The sequence below is a fragment of the Trachemys scripta genome, chromosome 2 (genome assembly GCF_013100865.1).
Source record: "Trachemys scripta elegans isolate TJP31775 chromosome 2, CAS_Tse_1.0, whole genome shotgun sequence".
NCBI lineage: Eukaryota > Metazoa > Chordata > Testudines > Emydidae > Trachemys > Trachemys scripta.
The window spans coordinates 168024670-168045032 of NC_048299.1; the positions used below are offsets into that span (position 1 = coordinate 168024670).

General features: G+C 42.9%; 1 protein-coding gene across 1 annotated transcript; it reads right to left on the reverse strand.

Annotated features, from left to right (window-relative positions):
* Window positions 1–321: 321 nt before the first annotated feature.
* Window positions 322–19958, reverse strand: RPP40 (ribonuclease P/MRP subunit p40). The gene is made up of 8 exons (XM_034762255.1): window positions 19380–19958; window positions 10345–10489; window positions 7460–7528; window positions 5817–5912; window positions 4255–4380; window positions 2346–2544; window positions 1933–2067; window positions 322–804 (listed from the first exon to the last, which is right to left on the reverse strand). The coding sequence occupies exons 1-8, from the start codon at window positions 19503–19505 to the stop codon at window positions 606–608; spliced, it is 1095 nt and encodes a 364-aa protein (XP_034618146.1). The 5' UTR covers window positions 19506–19958; the 3' UTR covers window positions 322–605.
* Between the last annotated feature and the right edge of the window lie 405 nt (window positions 19959–20363).

Here is a 20363-nt window from a genome sequence, read left to right on the forward strand (position 1 = left end):
TTTTGTGACGACAGAAACAGGTGAAAGTTGAAACGTGGCATCACCTAGTCCTAAACAAAGACTTATAAAGCAGGGTCATGGTAGACTTATCCAATAACTGCAGCAGTTTGCATGCATAACAAAATAAAACATCCAATAAAGCTTCTGTCAAGTGAACCAGCCATATTCAATATTTATAGGAGCTAAGAACTTTCCCAGACTGCAGACCCCTTGTTGCTGCTTTAATTTCTTTCTGTGTTGGAAGGTAGAATTTCTGTTCCTGGTATCTGATTAGTGGAGGGTGTGCTGTTTGTTTGTTGTTGTTTTTAACACAGAAGGCCATGATTTAGAAAACCATTTATCATTTTGTCAAGATTACACATTTGTAGAATATGTAACAAGATTTCTAAGGAACAGATGTTTCACTTTTTATTAAAAATAGATATGACAAAAATACACATTCCAGTAAACAAGACTTCTCCAGTTGTCACGTGGAAGCAATACGATGCTAACATGAAAAACTTCCTATATACATAGATCCTTTCAATGGCTAATTAATTGTCTGATATTTTTGTAAGCACATCTCAGATAATTCTTTTTAAGAAACTTTCCTATAGGCAGAACTTTTAAGGTGGGCAATCATCATTTGCTCCAACAGCCATTTGAAGCCAATAGTCCAGGTTCCTAAAAACAACAAAATTGTATAAGTTCTCTCCTCCCTTTTGGAAACCATGTTCACTTTCTCTCCAGGAAACAGGGCTGTCTGCAAAGCCATGTACGGTTAAGGTCACCCACTGCGCCAATTTTGGTTCATCAAAATAGCAACTGGAAAAGAAAAATACATTAACTGCTAATTAGAATGGAACAATAAGTTATGTTGAAGTACACCAGAATGGAATTAGAGACCTAACTACTTAATTGAAATGTATAACTAAAGGAGTTAAAAATCACTTTTTACTGAAATGTGGGACACCCAGTAGTGTAATGAGAAATTCCAACTGCTGTCACATCATTTTAGAAGGTACATACGGAGAGCACAAAGGGTTGTAGTTTTCCTGCTGAGACACTAGCATTCCTTCAGACCCTTAATACTGCCTTAAATTAAAATATTTATGAGACTGCTCAGTTTAAATATTTTAATGTTAACTGTTTATGTAAAACTGAACAAAAAACAAAAGAAATGGGACCAAATGGCATTTCACAATGAAGAACTTCACCCCTGAAGATTTATATTGTATTATGTACTTTGACACATGTAACTGAGCTGTATTTTAATTAGAAATACTTGTTGTTTTTAATAAAACTAGCTTTTCTGAGCCGCCTCTGGCAGCCACCATCTTGCAGGGAATTGGCATTATTTGTGACTAGGATAATAGAACAATCCAATGTCAGAGTGGAAAACATATGGAAAGAAAATCTGGTGAACGGACTCTTTTTGTGGATTAGTATTTCAGCAACCAGAAGGGAACCAGACTACAAATCATAAACTAATATTAATAAAGACCATGCTTTGTCCAGTGGTCTTAAGACTGGGAGCCAGAACATCTGTGTTTTAATCAAAGCTCAGTGTGACTTGCTTTAGGAGTTGAAAATTTGGCTGTGACTTGTCCAATATGACATACAGTGGGCCTGATTTTCAAAAATGCTGAGCTCCCACAGCTGCCATAACTTCAGCGAGAGCTGTGGCTGCTTAACACTAAAAAAACCAAACAACAACAAGACTAGAATATCTCAAAGTTGGGTCCCCCAAAGCTGAGGTATTCAAAATCAGTTGTCACTGTTGATAATTGTGGCCTTAACCTCTTTGCTTCAGTTTCCCTATTTGTAAATTGGGGAGGATATCCTTTACTCACCTCTGGGGGTGCTGAAGATTAGTCTTTGTAAAACACTTTGAAGGGGAAAAGTATTAAAATTGTAAATATGTTATAATAATGTACCTCTGATCGCCCTTACCATAGCTGTTCCAATAACTGAATTATCTTCTCTGGGACTATAAAGCCAGTGATTGTGCACAAATAGGCTTGCTCCACTACTGTGCTGGGCTGAGGACAGCAATAGGTTGATAAGAAGCTAAATGACTTGTTGTCTCTGAAAACAGAAATAATCTGGATGAGGTACACTGCAAATTATCTATACCAACGCTACCATTTTCAGAGTTGTGCATCAACCATGAAGCACCTAAATACATATTTAGGCCTCTAAATAAATGGTCCGCTTTTCGGAAGTGCTGAGCATCTGTGAAAAATCAAGTCACTTATTTAAGGTACCTAAAGACTGAAGTGCCTCCTGTCAGGCATCAAAGGCAGTAAATTATGGCTTATGTTTTTTAAAAAATATTTAAGATGAAGGCAAGTTCAGACACTTACAAACCAACTTTGTTGCAAACGGCACCTAGCCATTCAAACAGTTCCTGTGCACTGCATGACTCTTCCAGCTTTCCTTGCAGTTCATTACTATGGAACACTGGACACTGCAAATTTCTTAATGTGCTGAATGTTGTTTTTGGCTGATGGGCTTGTATTTGGTTTTTGGAAAAGTATGACATCAGTGTTGATCCTTCTGCACCTAACAACACAGACCACAAAAAGTTGTTATAAAACTGCAACAACAAAGGAACACTTAGTATCAAACTAAACTGAAACCTTTACATGCATCTGTAAAGAAAAGATGTGTGAGATGCTCTATATGATGAATTGAAATTAAAACTGCTTACATGCTATTTATCTACCTAAGCCAGAGCCCTAGATTTTATATCTTCTCCTCTTTTCTTGGAAATGAAGTACAGTTTCAGATCCAGCAAGCTCAGAAACCTTATTGAGCCATATTTGTATAGTTCAATTTGTCATTAGCAACAGTTAAGGCAAAATAAAAATTAAACTCATGTATTACAGAACATCTTCAAGGATGAGTGTTTGTTTAATGTTTCCGAATAAATAGCCACAGGAAAGGAAAAATTATGCTTTTCCACTTGTTCTTTCTCTATAAGAATGCAAATGGAGAATCTGATCATCCCACTGAAACGTTAACCAGATTTGGAGGCTTAGATGACAGTTTATTACAAATAGAACATCATCACCTGAATATAGTTTATCACTAGCATTATGTTTTGAGTCTGTCCTCTTTTCTCCCACACCATCTCTTCAAGATATATTAACAGACTCAAAAACAAGATATCCAATTGGTAAAAAGCAATTTTTATAATGTCCCTGCCTACACTTTGAAATCATTGGATGAAAGGAGAAAAACAATACTAAGTCTCCTTCTGAAAAAGACGTTGGCAGGCTGTTCCTGAAGAGATGTTCTATATAGGCCACCAAAAAGAGAGCTTGTACTCTGCATGTCAGAAGAACAGCATAGAGCTGCTTGAAAAATGGTCACTTTTCCCCATGGAAAATTTCAATTTTTCAGCAAAAATTCAAAACATAAAACATTTATGTGGAAAACCAAACCTTTTTGACTTGGAAATACTGCTGCAGTGCCTTGTGCTCCTTTATAGGCCAGGCTTCCTGGTTGATGTTGGACAACTCCTATAATGTACCACAGTTTCCCCTTTTGGAGAGGGGAGGCAGTGGATCATGATAGACGAAGCCAGGCCAAGGAGCCTGGCCTATAGAGGAAAACGGGGACATGAGGCAAACAAACTACAATTCCCATGAGGCACCACTGCAGCACTTCCAAATCAAAATGTTTTTTTTTTGATGAAGAAAAAAAACAAAAAAAAAAAAATAAAAAAAAAAAAAAAAAAAAAAAAATAGTTTCAATGGAAATTTTTTAACCAGCCTTACAAAAGGCCCAAGAACAGGACATACAATGGTTGTACGTTAATTTCAAAATCAAACAGCAATTGCAGTTTTCTTCCTGATCAATTTTACTTCATGTCACTGCACCTTTGAGGTGCCATCAACAAGAGTTTGTTCTTTAAGTAACAAAATGTCACTATATTACAAGTTTACAACCCAAATAAGAATGATTTCTAATTATTGGTGTATGCATTGTTGTTGCAGCCATGTTGGTCCCAGGATATTAGAGAGACGAGTTGGGTGAGGTAATATCTTTTACTGGACCAACTTCTGTTGGTGAGACAGACAAGCTTTCTAGCTTACAGAACTCTTCACACAGCCCAGACCTGAGGAAGAGCTCTTTGCAAGCTCAAAAGCTTGTTTCTTTCACCAGCAGAAGTTGGTCCAATAAAAGATATTACCTCACCCATCTAATTTTATGTCATCCATAGTAATATTTGAATATTCTTCTAATATTACAGTTCATTCTTATTACCTGTGTTATACCAGGACAGCAGGAAATCAAATTCTAAAGGTTTCTTCTCTTTCAAGGCCCAAAGCACTCTTTTATGTTTCTTACTATCAGGATCAAAGGCCGAGTCAGTCAAGTCAATGGTAACAACTGTAAAAGATGAAAGGGCAAATTTTACTCAACTGAGCTCAGCTTTAATATTCAGATTCTATAAGAATTATCAGAGTACTAGAAGACTTTGTCAACTACTTTTTTATGGAGACGCTTTGTTTTTCCTTTTAAGTTAACCCTCCACGCCTTGTAGCATTCTCTCAAAATCTTAGTCATATAGCTGTTGCTCTCCATTTTGCAAATGAAGATTTTTCTCTCTTTATTCTGATGTAGAAGACGTTACAACTGCTGCATTTTGTTAACTTCTCTGTTGTGTCTCAGCTTCACTGTGCAGAAATCAAGGGAAAGTTGTGGGATTTTGTTTGTTTGGTGGTTTTTTTGTTTGTTTGTTTTTAAGTTAACTGCTTTCTAAAAACCAGCAATGAGCAGCTCAATTTTGTGAGGGAAATGAGAAAAGGGGGGCTGTCATGCCAAAATAGTGGCTTTAAAAAAAAAATACTGGCAACAGACCATTGGTATTTAAGAAAAAAGCTGTAGCTTACAGTACCAAGAAAAGCCATACTTATGGCTTCAGCACGGTTTCCATTATGAGCCTGTTTTCCCACACCCATTGGTCCCAGTTCAAAGATGAATAAAAAAAAAAAAAAAAAACCTGAAGAAATTTTATTGAGCCATTTTTAAGTTTGATGAATTAGCATTATGTCCTATTTTGCTACCAGTTGTTTTTATTCAGATAACTTAAAGCCAACAGAACTCTGAAAGTTCATCTTTGCTTGTAATTAGCTTTCAGTATGTACGGCCCTTATAGGTTTGTGGGGGGAGGATATGAACTAAAAGAGTTAGTGATTTGTAAAAAAATCAGCCATAAGCATGTCCACAGGATATCTGCCAAGAACTGCAAATTTTCTTTACAGTGTGCAAGGCACGGAGGCTACTGAAAGGACAATTTGCCTGAGAAAGATTTTAAGTGTCTCAAACAAACAGCACAAAATCCTCTCTCTCTCTCTCTCAACAAAGGGGGTCTCTCAAATTTAGTTTTTTCTTTGCAGTTTCTGCAGCATTCTGCAAGGTGTAAGCTTTCATTTAAAAAAAGATTAAGGTTTTTTGTTTTTCTGCTGTGAAGATACAGAGATTGCATACAATATATAAAATGCAAAAATGCTCACATCCTACATTATTGCAATAAAAGGGATATATAATTAAAAATAAATCAAGAAATGCAAAAATTAAGTTCTTACAATATCAACAAAATATTAAATGTATATGTTCTATTTGTGCTCTTTTTGTTACTTGTGTAGTTTACATATTTCTCTCAATACGTGTATAGTGTGTGTACACAGGGAGAAAACATCCCAGAGATTAACCAAATTTAGAGGAATCAAAGCTTAAACTGAGATAGTTTGGTGTCCTATTAAGACACTTTATAAATGGATATTATTATTAGAATAGGTGCTGTTAGTGTAAACAATACTTACTATATCTCATGACTTTTTTACCAGAATACTGAGATGGACGACCTTGTAGTCCAAGCTCCTCATATGTGTCCTTGTCTACTGATATAATTAGTTTTCCTATGAACAGAAAGGATTTTTGTTAGTACCAGTTATCTCTTCCATAGCTCCCTTTAAAATCTTTGAGAGTCTCATGCTGCATAAAGTTAAACCTGGATCACTAGGTGTTAGTAATGTAATCCAGGCTCCTTCAGTTTCAGCTTAATGGATCACAAAGAGACACCCAGGAAAATCTTAACAGTAGATTATTGTTGGTTGTCAAAATATGTCTTATGAATTAGCATGAATGAACCCTAAATAACATAATTCCTGAGTTGTGCAATTACCCTATATAACTTTGCCATGTTACTTCTGTCACCCATATCTTCCCTCCTCCCAGCTATTCCCTAGTGTTTGTTATATTCATTTGTTGAATCTTGTGTTGAGTTAGGCCCTGATTCTGCAAACACTCGCATATGCTTGAAGCTACTGCTGTGGCTTTAAACTTTTGACTTCAATGGGCCTACTCAGGTGAGTAAAGTTAAGCACATACTTAAGTGTCTGAAGGTTTGCAGCTTAGATTGAAAACACTTTGGTGCATTCACGGCGACATCCTTTGCCACTACAGCATTTAGCACAATGGAGCCCTTGATCCTGACTGGGGTCTTTGGACACTACCACAAAATAATAATAATGAGTGTCAAAAAGGACTGAACTGTGATATCACCCAGTGCGTAAATCATGGACTCCAGAATGGCTGTGAATATTATTTTGAAAGATTTACACATTGCTAGCACCCAGAGACCACAATCAGGATCAGATTTCCATTGGGTTAGTGGCTGTATATACATACAAAAGATGATATCCCTGCCGCAAAGAGCTTACATGAAGAATTTCAGTTTACTTGTGCTCTGCCAAACACTTGCTTTTTTTTGGAGGGGGGGGGGGGCAACTGGGTTATGACAATTAGCAAATGAGACCAAAAATAAAAGGATATGAAAAGATTTACATTTTTACTGTAATTGCTGTAATATGTATTGTGTAATATGTTGAAATCTCAAGACGTTTGGAAAACAGTGAATCAAAACAAAGCTCTCCATTACTCTCATGTGTGAAATGCTTAATTATACTTTGAGAGAAGTATTAGTCAGTACTTTTAAGAACTAAATATACTAAAACCACCTGACCCATATTTTTAAGGGGGCAGCGTCAACTTAAAATGGTTTAGATTTTAGAGTTTGTAAAAAGCAGCCTTCAATAAAGTTTCAGACCAACAGAAATGCTTGTTTTTTAATTCCAATGAAAACAGTTTTTACACAAACATTCCTCTACAACATTAGCAACCCAAGGTTTGCAGCACTGACCATTTGAAATAAGTAAAAGTGAAACTGACTTAATTGAGTTTACTTTCCATGATGTAAGAAATGAAATAAATTGTGAGCATTAACAACAAAGAGTAACTTTCATTTTTTTAATATTTCATTTTAATAATTACTAGTAAATATAGGTAAAGAAATGTACTCATGATTTTTCCAGTTGACAGTACCCCTTTCAAAAACCCAAGTAAAAACAAAACAATCAAAGGCATTAGTCAATGTCTATGTATAATGAATAGTATGAATTCATACCAGTGGGTAGTAGAGCAGCAGAATTATCTTGATCAATTTTTGTGTTGTATGTAAGAGCATAGCATGAACCTTTAACACAAAGGAACAGTACAATCTGAGGTTATACAGTTCGCAAAAGATATACTGGCAATATTTAAGTTAGACTCATCTCAAGATAAATAAATCAGTCAGTTGCTGTTTAGATCCTGCTTGATTTCTGCACTTCAACTAACTAGCCTTCTCCCACTATGGTACTTTCATGTTACCTCTACAAATCTGACAGTGACATTTTCAGGTTTTATAACCCAGATGAAATTCATTCCAGGCCCAAAATTGAAACACTTTATTTCACCCTGGAAGTGATTCTTTTCACCAAATTAGAAAAAAAATTGGTCCAACCATTTTTCAGATATTGGGTCACATTGAAAAACAGAGAGGACGCTGTTGTTATTGTGGACATTTTTGTTCAGTCATATCCCACAACCACCTTCATCTTCTAAAATCAAGAGCCCAGTCCTGTAATCTTGGCACATGAGTGGTCCCATTGCTTGAATAGGAACTGTTGGCACAAGTACTATTCAAGAGAATAAGAGCAGTAAGAAAGAGGGTCCTAAATTTAGCAAGTAATTAATCCTTAATGGAGGGACAACTACTTTCCTTTTAAAACAGCTCATTTGAAAAAATCCTTTGCCTCACGATTGAGTCCTCAGTGATAGGGAACTTTTTGACATCAACAAAGTGGTGGATGTCCCTGGATGTCTGCCATCAACATGCCTTTTCTTCAGAGTGTTAAATATAAAAGCAGGAGACACATTGTTCCATTTTTAATGTTCAAGATGGAAGAAAGACCAGAGGGAGAAACCATTTCTATGTGCAGATTTACATGCCCTCTTTGGAACTCACAGATTTTATTCATAATTACTATCTCTATAATGACATTTAACGAAAGACCCAGAACTTCACAAGATGATTACAAACTATATGGAGAAGAATCACGTCACTAATATCTGAAATGCAGTTACCTCTAGGCTGGAAGATAGCTGCGATTAAACAACAGCAACACATCACTACAGTTCAGGACATAAAGCAGAGCATAAATCATACCCAATTGAAAGTGCAAGGAGAATTCAGGTAGGCAGACTGTAATTACTCAAATGGAACTGAGCTAGAGCACCAGGGCTAACCTTCCCTCATTCCATTCCTGTAAAGAATGCCACAGGCCTTACACATGTTCACCTATTGAGATCACAAACCTTAATAAGACTTTTGATTTTAACATCTTGCTTCTCCCTTTCACCCATGTACAAACACATTTCAATGCTTGCTGTACCTTAGTGCAATGGTTTTCAACCTTTTTTTCTGGGGACCCAGTTGAAGAAAATTGTTGATGCGCGCAACCCAGGGCAGGGGGTTGGGGCACCGGAAGGGGTCAGGGCTCAGGGCTGGGGGTGCAGGAAGGGGCTCTGGGTGAGTGTGTGGGGGCTGAGGTAGGGCTGGGGCGCCTCAGGGCTGGGGCAGGGGATTGGGGCGTGGGGTTGGGGCGCGGGCTTACCTCTGGCAGCTCCCAGTCAGCAGCGTAGCTGGGGTGCAGAGGCAGGCTTTCCACCTGTCCTGGCACCGCGGACTGCGCTGTGCCTTGGAAGCGGCCACCAACAGGTCTGGCTCCTAGGCAGAGGCACGCAAGCGGCTTCGACCGATTCTTGCCCGCAGGCACCTATCCCACCTTCCCCCTCAGCTACCATTGGCTGGTTTCTGGCCAATGGGAGTACAGAGCCAGTGCTCGGGGTTGGGGCAGCATGCAGAGCCCCGTGGCCCCCCTTCCTAGAAGATGAACCCGCTGCTGGCTGCTTCTGGGGTGCAGTGCGGTGTCGGAAAAGGTAGGCACTAGCCTGCCTTAGCTGGGCAGCACCACCAATGGGATTTTTAATGTCCCAGTGGTGCCTTACATGCCGTGACCCAGTACTGGGTCGCAACCCATGGTTTGAAAAACACTACCATAGTGTATGTCTACACTACAAAAAAGGTGTGTTAACTTGGATTAGTTACCCTGTGGTAGCTAACTTGTGTTAAAATATCAGTGAAGATACAGCAACTTGGCTTTTAAATTGGGTTAGCAGTTAGGCTCCTCTTCCTATAGATTTTAATTTGAGCTGCTAACCTGAGTAAAAGCCAAGATGCTGTGTCTTCACTGCTATTTTCACACAAATTAGCTATTGCAGTTGGCTAATCCAAGTTAAGAACACTTTTTTTTTGCACTGTAGACACACCCTAAATAACTAACTGTTACCTCAAGCCCTCTAGAGCTAGAATCCAAAAAATATCATTCTGAAATCTTGGAATTATTGCTTTCAAATGTTTAACGCTTTACTCTCTAGCTAGTGGTTTATGAGATCATTCCTGTTAAGAATTATGTGGGGAAAGCTGTTGTAAAGGTAAACGTTGTCAGGAGCAGTGTACATTTTCAGGCATTTGTCCAAAAACTCTAACGAGGAAGAGAATAAACTGATCTGAGTGTACTACAGGATTCCCTTTATTTAGTTCTCCCACCCTTAAAAAAAATATGGAAATTCAATTTTTAAAAAAACCACAGTGACCTTGCTCTCTCCCCACATTTTCTGTCCATTCTCCACCATTTCTTCTACCACTAATCTTTCTCCTCTGCATTATAACAGGTATAATAGCCCATTTACCAGGGAGCAGAGAGAAGAGAAGAGTGATGCAGACTTCTCTATTTGTTCATCTCTTCCAAATGCCAAGAATGTCACAGTACAAAAAACTCACAGAAAACAAAACAAAACAAAACAAAACCTGATGTTATCACAAGCACTTTTTACTATTCCAGGAAGCACTGGCAAGACATTCGGTTTCATTCATATTCATTGTATGTATTTTTAGCTCCCCCTTACCTTTCTTCACGAATGTATTGATAAATTCATGCGTAACCAATTCATGAAGGGATAAATTCTTCACCAAATAATACTCTCCAATGTCTGTGATAACACTTTTCAGTGCTTCTGGAAGAATTCCACATTCAGGGATCAAAAATGACACCTATTCAGACCATATTTGTAATGCAAATTAGATCTTACATATAAACATAGATAATCGAAATTACAAAACTGGGCTGAAGAAAAGAAATAAGCAAACAAAAATTCAACTCCTCAAAGAGATTAGCACATAAAGTTAAAGAGTTAAAGGTATCTGAAGATGGGTGAGTGCCCCAAATAGCAAGAGGCGAATTCAGCACATAACTAATTTTAAGATAGCCCCACTCCAGATGCCCTTGAGTTTCACAATTACTAAACCTTATTGTTAGGACTCAGTTCTCTATTTTGCATCGTTCATACACAGTACAGTGCCATTTAAAGCACTACAGAAAGGGATATTATTGCACAGCATGGTTTTGCAAAGGGTATGGTTTTAAGACAAAATAAAGGTTAGTTTAAAATCTGTTTTGAATGCTTTTTACCTTTGCTATTTGGGGCATTTACCACATAATGGGTTAAATCTGTCCTTAGTTATGCCCATGCACGAATGGAAATCAGGGTAGGATTTGGTCCATTTTTAAAATGAATACATTCCATGGTGCAAGACACAGATTTACTCCCCCCCGCCCCTTCAAATTAAGCCTACTTGATCCATAAAAACTCAGATGAGATCAGGTGCATTCAATGTAGTTTGGCTATTCTCCCAAATTCAAGCAGATTAAGGCCTAATGTGTTTCTTATGAGAATGAACGAGGCAAGCTCTCAATGCTACACAAGACAATCAAAGAAGAAGGTGCTGCTGCTGTCTTTCTTGTGACCAGTGGTTAGAGCACTCACCCAGGATGAGGGAGACCCAGGTTTAAAATTCCCCCCATCTACCAGGATTTAAAAGGGGTCTCCCACTCCTCAGGCAAGTGCTCTACCCACTGAGCTATGGGATAATCTGATACAGCGCTCCCTCAATCTCTCATGCTGAAGCTGTTTCACTGCAGCTAAATAATTAAAGAGAGTCAATGGAGCAGGGGGACTGGACGCTGGGTCTTCCACCTCCTGGGTGAGTGCTCTAACCACTGGCCTAAAAGTTATAACCAAACACTAGATTTTGAATAGTCTCTGATCACACCTACTGGATCAAGCTCCACCAGCAAGTTAGGCAGGTGAACACCTATCTTCCCCCGTTCATAAATTGCTCTGGAGCTTAGGCAGGAGACAGGATTCCAGATAGTTAGAGCAAGGCAGCAGTGCACAGGCCCAGAGGCAGAAACGTAAGTAGCTATGGAATTTTTACCCTGAAAATTTAGGTGCTGAGTGAGTTTAAGGGCCTACAGGGTTCAGCTGGAGTTTTGTGAATTGCATTAGAACCTAAAACTGGGACTTAGGTGCCAAAGTCTGATATTTAGGTGTCTACATACCTTTGTGTATCTAGTCCTCAGCTACTAAGGTGATGAACATAGTATAAGAACCCATACAGAATAGAATACAGGGGAGTTGGGAATAGGCGGAGTCTGACATGGCAGCATTGAGCTGCCCTTTGGATGAGAGTGAGATAGACCTTAACACAAAAGTAGTGCTTTGGAAAAGGGAGGGGGTGAGACTCGGGAGAAGTGTATTGCCGAGAATGTCTGACACTGAGCCTCAGTTAAAATGTTTTATCCATTAATTTTCTAATCAGGGTGTGATGCTTCCGTTGGGGTACCCAGAACTATAAGCCACTGTGCTACCCCCTCTCAGACCCAGCAAGCAAGAGCTTTGCTGCTGCTAAGTAATGTGTCAGAGGCCTGGCACACCAGCTTTTCTTCTTCACCAGCAAACGCTACAGGATTCTGCCAGTCCAAAACTTCCTTTGCATGTAACAACCAGTGAACCCCAATTCCCAAGTTCCACAGAGACATCTCTTTGCCGAATCCAGTCCCTCTCACTGGACATTCCCAGAAATTATTAAGTTTGCTGCCTCCAAAAAAGACCGCATGCATATCAGTCTGTTAGGTTAGCTGAAGATTCACTCTCCAATTTAATACACAGCACTGACATAGTTTTGTAATAAAAGAAGAAGAAGTTTGTTAACAAAGAACAAATTTAAGTGATAATTAAATAAGAATAAAAAAACAGGTATGGTTACAAGTGAAACAAAACAAAATATGCTTTCTTGTGGCAAACAATTTCAGCAAGTTCCCTTTTCTAAGCAGGTTTCTCATCTATAGTCAGTTTCCAGATACTCTTGCCTTCTAGGCCAAGAGAGCTTTCATAGGCTCAGAGGACACTGAACCCTAAATTCCCTTGATGACAGATGACTCTAATCTCTCTTTGTCCCCCTTATATTACCCCAAAGTTCATTGTCTCTGTTTCAAGAGCCAGGAAGGTACAGACTCCATCCCCCATCGTGATCATTAAGTGATCATCTCCCCACTTGCTAGTTTGATGGCTTTGTTTACCTTATATGTAAATATACTTTTCATTGTCCTCTGTGATCAAGCTGGCCAGACAAGTAAAAACACATTCCTTAGTCTAGGGCTGGCTGGGCTTTATGTGCTGCCTGCCAAACATGTTTTAAGAACACATTTTCAGCACACATTTCTAACTCTTTGTACACACCCCGTACATATATCATGCAATGATTTTCAGGACCAACATGTTAACAGTTTGCATATGATACTTTACACAACATCATTTAGATACAGATTATGACCACAGTATGTTGGGGAGCGTCAGGCCTGATGTGACTTATGGTATGTTGTGCTCTCTACTAGTTGGCACTGAGGGTTGCACAGGGGTCTGTGGTGACAAGGGAGGGGACAGAGTGGATTTGGGTTTTTCAGCAACATTCAGATGGTTTAACTGCAGTTATTAAACTTTGACAGAAAGGCAAGTGACCATTTAATTTTGCAGTCAAACCAGAGGAGGCTTAGTAAACTCAACTACAATTTGCTTACTTGCTGCTGCAAAATGCAACTCAATTTGATTCTAAGAGAGAAGCTCTCTCTTTCCAATCTTTTGTTACAAATGTTTGCATGCAATCTTAGGCCCCATTCCAGATAATGCTCTATGTGACCAATGGGGTCCACCCCCAAGGAGTCACTTGTAGGATTGGTACCTTTAAACTTCAGACACAATTCTGCACCCTTACACCCACATGGAGCTCCACTGATTTCAATGGGGTTCTGGCTGCGTGCAGCAGTTTGCAGGATCTGGGCTTTAGGTACCGCTGCAGTCAGGAAGATTAATTTACAAATAACTTACACACGAATAAGTCTAAAATCTATACTGTGACCCTAAGAGGCACTCAGTGCCAATGGGAGAGGGTCCACTGTTCTGTAACTCCTATCAGGCCTGACATAAAGAACGGCTATACTGGGTCAGACCAAAGGTCCATCTAGCCCAGTATCCTGTCTTCCAACAGTGGCCAATGCCAGGTGCTTCAGAGGGAATGAACAGGTAATCATCAAGCAATCCATTCCGTTGCCCATTCCCAGCTTCAGGCAAACAGAGGCTCAGGACAACATCCCTGTCCATCCTGGCTAATAGCCATTGATGGATCTATCTTCCATGAACTTATCTAGTTCCTTTTTGAACCCTGTTATAGTCTTGGCATTCACAACACCCTCAGGCAAGGACTCCACAGTTTTACTGTGCGTTGTGTGAAGAAATACTTCCTTTTGTTTGTTTTAAACCTGCTGCCTCTTAATTTCATTTGGTGACCCCTAGTTCTTGTGTTATGAGGAGTAAATAACACTTCCTTATTTACTTTCTCCACACCAGTCATTATTTTATAGACCTCTGTCATATCCCCCCTTAGTCGTCTCTTTTCCAAGCTGAAAAGTCCCAGTCTTTTTAATCTCTCCTCCTATGGAAGCTGTTCCATACCCTTAATAATTTTTGTTGCCCTTTTCTGTACCTTTTCCAATTCTAATATACCAATTCCAATGACACACTCATTACATCTACCACATTGCTATCATGTTATTTTCTGCAAAGAGTGTTGTGTGAAGTATCAAATGAAAGCTGGTGACACACTAGTCATTAATATCATTGCATGATGATGCATGGATGCAGTATAAAGAATTATGTATGTGTGCTGGAAATATGTTTCTATAATAAGTTCTGGGGGCAGATTTGATCATGTTTGTCCTAGACAAAGGGAATGTTGATTCGCCTGTGTCTATAATGTAAACTGAGCACAGGGTTGCCAGAGACAATGGACCTTTCATTTGCATCTAAGGAAAACACCAGTTATCAAGAGGATGAGGCAATAGCACGGCATCAGCACACACCAGAGGACACCTCATAATCTGAACCACAGGGAGTCAGCCTGACTCTTGGGACAAAGACTATGAACTTTGGGGTATATAAGCAGCAAAAGGACATATTGCTACTCATAACTGAGGGAACAAAGAGGTCAGTGCTCTTTGCATCTATGAACAGTGGATCTCCAACCAGATGGGTTGATGATGCTGAGAAGTAACTGAAGGTGAGAAAACTGCTTTAGACAAAGCATGGAGCCTGCCAAGGTTATATATAGCTCAGAAACATGTTATACTTTTGTTTCATTTTTAACCATTTTCTGTTTCTATTATCTCTGCTTAATTTCACTTAAATCTCTGGTCTTAATAAACTTACTTTTGTTTTATTATAAATTCATCTCAGTGCTGTTATAATAAAGAGAGGTGTGCAGCCTCAGCAGAACCAGCAGGCAGGTGTGTAGTCTGTCTCTTTGGTGGCAGCAGAGTTGGTAGTTCTGTCAGCATCCAATGACAGGGGCTGGATGCTGCAGAGAGATGCTTCTAGAGAGTTTGAGAATTGTAGTACACCAAGGATTAATTTGCAAGGCACAGTCTTGGGTGGCAGAATCCTAAGGAGTTTTTTTGGCTAGCTAACAGGAGACTGTGGTGGCAGGGAACTGTCACACAGAATAACACCAACCAAACCTTCTTTTGCTAAGGCAGAAAGAACAACAGGTGACTTATAGTTCTGGACCACCTCAAGAAAGCATCACAATACCTATCTGCTGTTGGCTTGTTTATCCGTTTTTGACACCATGTTCAATACATCATACATAGCTGTTAAATATGATGCAAGTTTTGGAGTTTTTGAAACACAGCAACTTGCAGACCAATAATGGATCCAGTTTCGTTAAAACTAACAGTCTCAGCGTAAGAGACATTCTAGAAGCAACTGCATGTCCTTTAAAGAAGCATCTCAGAAATGCATACATAGAATTATACAGAACCAGTGGGTGAGGTAATATATTTTATTGCACCAACTTCTGTTGGTGATAGATTCAAATTTCTGAGCTTACACCTGACCTTAGACTCAAATACCAACAACCAAAATTCTACCAGCTGGTAAACACTGACCTCTTTTCCTTTCCCCTTCAACATTATCTTGCTGGATAACTAATTTCAAAGCCTTAGGTGCCAGTAGAGAAGTGATAAGATTATTTTTGTTTGTTTTTACCAGCTTGATATATCATCACTTCATCCAGATGATACTTTAAAAGGACATGATTAGATTAAAAATATGATCTACAATCCTACTGACAAATTATAACTAGATGGGCGAAAAAGTGTTTTGCTCTGGATTCATAGGCATGCGCAGCACATTTCATTAGGGAGCTGCACCCTAACCCCACCCCCACCCTGCCCTAGCCCCGCCTCCATCCACTCCCTCCTACTTCCCGCCCCCGACTGCCCTTCTCAAAACCCCCAACCCCCCCGCTCCTTGTTCCCTTACTGCCCCCTCCTGAGACCCCCCCCCCACTGTAACTCCATTCCTAGGACCCTACCCCCTACCTGTCCCCTGACTGCTCCGACCCTTAACCACACCCCTACCCCCAGACAGACCCCCAGGACTCCCATGCCTATCCAACCACTCCCCGTCCCCTGACTGCCCCCAAGACCCTCTGGCCCATATCCAACCCACCCGGCCCAGCCCCCTTACCACGCCACAGCTCAGAACAGAGTCCCCATCAAATCCCACCCCCTGGACATCCTCTTGACCAATGGCGTGATGGCACTTACAGGGCGGGCGCAGAGAGCGCCAACCAAGCTGGAGCACAGTGGTGGAAGAGTGCTATGACTGATGTAAGTCAACAAAGGTCATGTGTAGCACTGGGGAGGCGGTGATTGGCTGGGCGGGGGTAAGAGGGTTCTGTGTGGGGCAGTCTGGGTGCAGGCAGCTCAGTGAAGGATCTGGATGTACAGGGAGATTCCAGGTGTAGGGGTAATGGGAGTCTGCAGGGGGGACCAAGTGAAAGTGGTTGGAACTCAGCAGGGGCGGGAGATGTCTGGGTGCAGGGGAGGTGGGGTTCATTTGGGTGGGAGTCTGGTGTAGGTGGTTGGGGCTCAGTGGGGAGGGTGTCTGGGGGTGGCTCATCAGGGTGGTACAGATGCAGGGGAGGTGGGGCTTGTCAGAGTGAGGGTTTGAGGGGCCTGCTTAACAGGGGAGCCCCAGCTGCTGCCAAGGGGATCTGCACGCTGGGCCCCCACTTCCCCTATCCCCTTCTCTTCTCCATCCCATGCCCCTTCCCCACCGTTCCATCTCCTCCGCACCCCACCCCCTTCCTTTCCAAACTGCCTCTTTCCTCCTGCGCCCCTTCTCTATCCTCTTCTCTTCCCCATCCCACGCCTCTTTCCCACAGCTACATCTCCTCCCCATCCCACCACCTTCCTTCCCCCCTGCCCCCACTTCCCCCATTCCCTTCTCTTCCCATCCCACACCTCTTTCCCACAGCTCCATCTCCTCTCTTCTTTCCCCCTGCACCTCAACTCACTGTTGTACAAAATGAAGGATGGCTCCCAGCACACAGAAGGGAGCTCAACCAGCCCTAGGACCCAGAAGGTGGTGTCCAGCTGCAAAGTCCAGGGAGCTGAGCAGCACCTTTTTTTCAGCGGGGCTGCAGCAACCCTGTGTTCACAGAAATGGTGGGGAGGGGAGTGGCGTGACCTTGCACCTCATGTGGCCCCCCACCCCTCACCTCTATTTGGGGGGTAATGCCCCCAAACTATGCCATGAACATTACCAATCACAAACCCCTGTTTCTCCTTCATTTTCTGCAAGGAAGCAAAGAATGCTGCAGGAGGGGGACCTGGACTGTTTTCATTCCCCCTGGGGCCCAGGCATACCGCACACAGACCCCCACTGCCCAGCACCATCCCCAGAGACCCAGCGCCCCCGCCTGCCTACCCCCCAGCCACACTCACCAGCCTGCTGGGCGGGGGCTATTTGCCTTGCCTGGGCTGAGTCGGCGTCACAGCTGGGGTTGGTGGGGGAATCTGAGTGGGAGGGGGCCTGCCCCCCTCATAACCCTCTTGCCTGGGGCCCAGACAAGCCCTCCCTCCCATGCTGACCGAGAACGACCCGGCCCCTGCACTGGTCCCAGGTGGCTCAGTCCTAGGAGGTGGGGCAGGCTGAGCAAGAGGAGCTGGGGAGCTCCCTGCTGGGGAGGCACGGTCTGGGAGCTCTAGCGCCACCCCCCCACAGCTCCCATTGGCTGGGGTTCCTGGCCAATGGGCTGGGAACCGGGTCAGTGCTGGGAGGGAGGCAGCGGGCAGTGTTGCCTCTACCGAGACTCTCCCTGCATGCAGGGACGCTGGGGAGGGGGGAGCTGCCCCCGAAGTGAGAGCACCCCAGCCCAAACCACCCTGCTCCCTGTCCCCCGACTGCCCCCGCGCCTTGTCCAACCCCCCTCAGACTCCTAGCAGCGTCTGGTTCAGTGCGGAGCTATACACACAGCCCCAGGAGAGAGCACACAGCCCCGCCCCCCACAGCTCTGACTGCCCTGCATTAGGGTGTGCACAGGCACACCCCGTGCGCACGCCTATGTCTGGATTGAAAATATATCAAGTTTTGGAGTTTTTCCCCCCTTTGCTTTAAAAATCCAGCACTCTGCAAAGAAAAAAAAAAGGGGGGGGGGGAATGATCACACAACTTTATTCATCTATCTGTGAAGAACTGTCCCAAGAACTGAGCTGAACTGAAATAATCAATGGAGCGGACGTACATGGAAAAATTGGCAATACAAACCTTTATACAAAAAAGAGGCTGTTGCTCATCTATTTTAATTTTAGATTTTTTTTTTTATTTTTGGAAGAGGAAGGGAAAAAGAGATCATCGTGTACACCACTTGGTAGATTTTGGGTTGTTAGTATTTCAGTCTAAGGCCATGTCTACATTACAGAGACTATAGCAGCATAGTTGTCACTGGAACTAGGCCAGCATAACCTGTAATATAAATACAACCAACACCAACTGAGAGGGTTTTTCCCTTTGGTGTAGGAACTCCACCTCCCCACAGGACAGGAGCGAGATTGACGGGCACCTTCCGAGCGGTGTCTATGGGGGGGTTAGGTCAGCGTAGCTATAGGCTCGGGATTGTTCTCACTCCTGAGTGCCACAGCTGTACCACCCTAAGTTTTAAGTGCAAGCCAGGCCTGAGCCCTTGTCTACACTAGACAAGTGCACCAGCCCCACGAGCAGCCTTACAAACTGAGCAGAAACAAGGCGCCCTCGTGGCACCTTAGAGACTAACAAATTTATTTGGGCATAAGCTTTAATTTGTTAGTCTCTGGGGTGCCGCAAGGACTCCTGGCTGTTTTTGCTGATACAGACTAACACGGCTGCCACTCTGCAACTGAACAGGTCAAACTGGGGACAACCCCTAACGTCGGCCTACGCTTATAATTCAGGTTGCCTGCCCTACAGTCCCTGTACCGCAGATGTGGCAGCAGAGCCGCGTCTACACCAGGGGCTTGCCCCAGCAGAGGGGTTTCTAAGTCTGCTCCGTGAAACCGGGGCACGTTTGTAGCCAAGGGCCAGGCAGCTCGCAGGGTGCAGCGAGGAAGTCGGCTCCTGACAGGAACCCGGAAGCGGGGCTGGGAGGGAGACACCGAGCCAGGTGGTGAGGGGGCCCCTCCCGCTCGCTCGCGCACCCCAACAGCCACCAACCGCCCCGCACTCACGCGGCAGTTGTAGGCGTGGCTCCGCACGTGCGCCGCGTGCCGGGAGCGCTCATGGCGCACGTGGCTTTTCTCGCACACCAGCAGGTGCCGCGGGGTCTCGCGGAGCCGCCGCAGAGGAACCGACATCCCGAATCCACGCGCCGCGCAGCAGCCGCCAATAAGGAAGCAGCCGGGAGCCACCTCGCCTCCCCCCACGTCACGCAGCGGGAGGGGCCAGGCAGGCAGGCGCAGGAAGAGGTGGGGCAGTGCGGTTACTTCCGGCCGCCTCCCAGATGCAGAGCAGCTGTTTCCGGTGTAGCCTCAGCTCCTGCTACCCGTATAATTAGTGAGCGAGAGGATGCGCATGCGCAGCAATAGCAGGCGAAGCTGCTGAGGCCCTCTCCACGTGCAAAATGGGATAAAATAGGGGCAGAGGGGTCAGAGCTGGGAGAGCAGGGTTGGGGTACTTGGATGCTGTAGCTGGGTGCAGTAACCCACACAGGGCTGGGCATGTAAGGCACAATGTAGCCCATCATCTAGATCAGGAGTCAGCAACCTTTCAGAAGTGGTGTGCTAAGTCTTCATTTATTCACTCTACTTTAAGGTTTCGGGTGCCAGTAATATATTTTAACGTTTTTAGAAGGTCTCTTTCTATAAATCTATAATATATAACTAAACTATTGTTGTATATAAAGTAAATAAGGTTTTTAAAATGTTTAAGAAGCTTCATTTAAAATTAAAATAAAATGCAGAGCCCCCTGGACCGGTGGCCAAGACCCGGGCAGTGTGAGTGCCACTGAAAATCGGCTCGTGTGCCGCAGGTTGCCTACCCCTGACCTAGATAATCTGTGTCAGAAGCTGCTTGCTGAAGAGCCCATTCAGGGCCTGTCCTACCTGTCCCCCAAGGTTTAAACATTTTTGGATCTGGTGTTGGTGTTTGCAGCCTTGCCAGCCACTAGCATTTAAGAATCACAACAGGCTGAAAGAATCATGAGATTTGCTTTA

Excerpts from the sequence above, each read along its gene's own strand:
- RPP40 (XM_034762255.1), bottom strand. The coding sequence starts at position 19,505 with ATGTCGGTTCCTCTGCGGCGGCTCCGCGAGACCCCGCGGCACCTGCTG. Across the intron at positions 10,490-19,379 it reads GCCACGCCTACAACTGCCGC|GTGTCATTTTTGATCCCTGA; the intron begins GTGAGTGCGGGG and ends TGGTCTGAATAG. Across the intron at positions 2,545-4,254 it reads GCTGTCCTGGTATAACACAG|GTGCAGAAGGATCAACACTG; the intron begins GTAATAAGAATG and ends CTGTGTTGTTAG.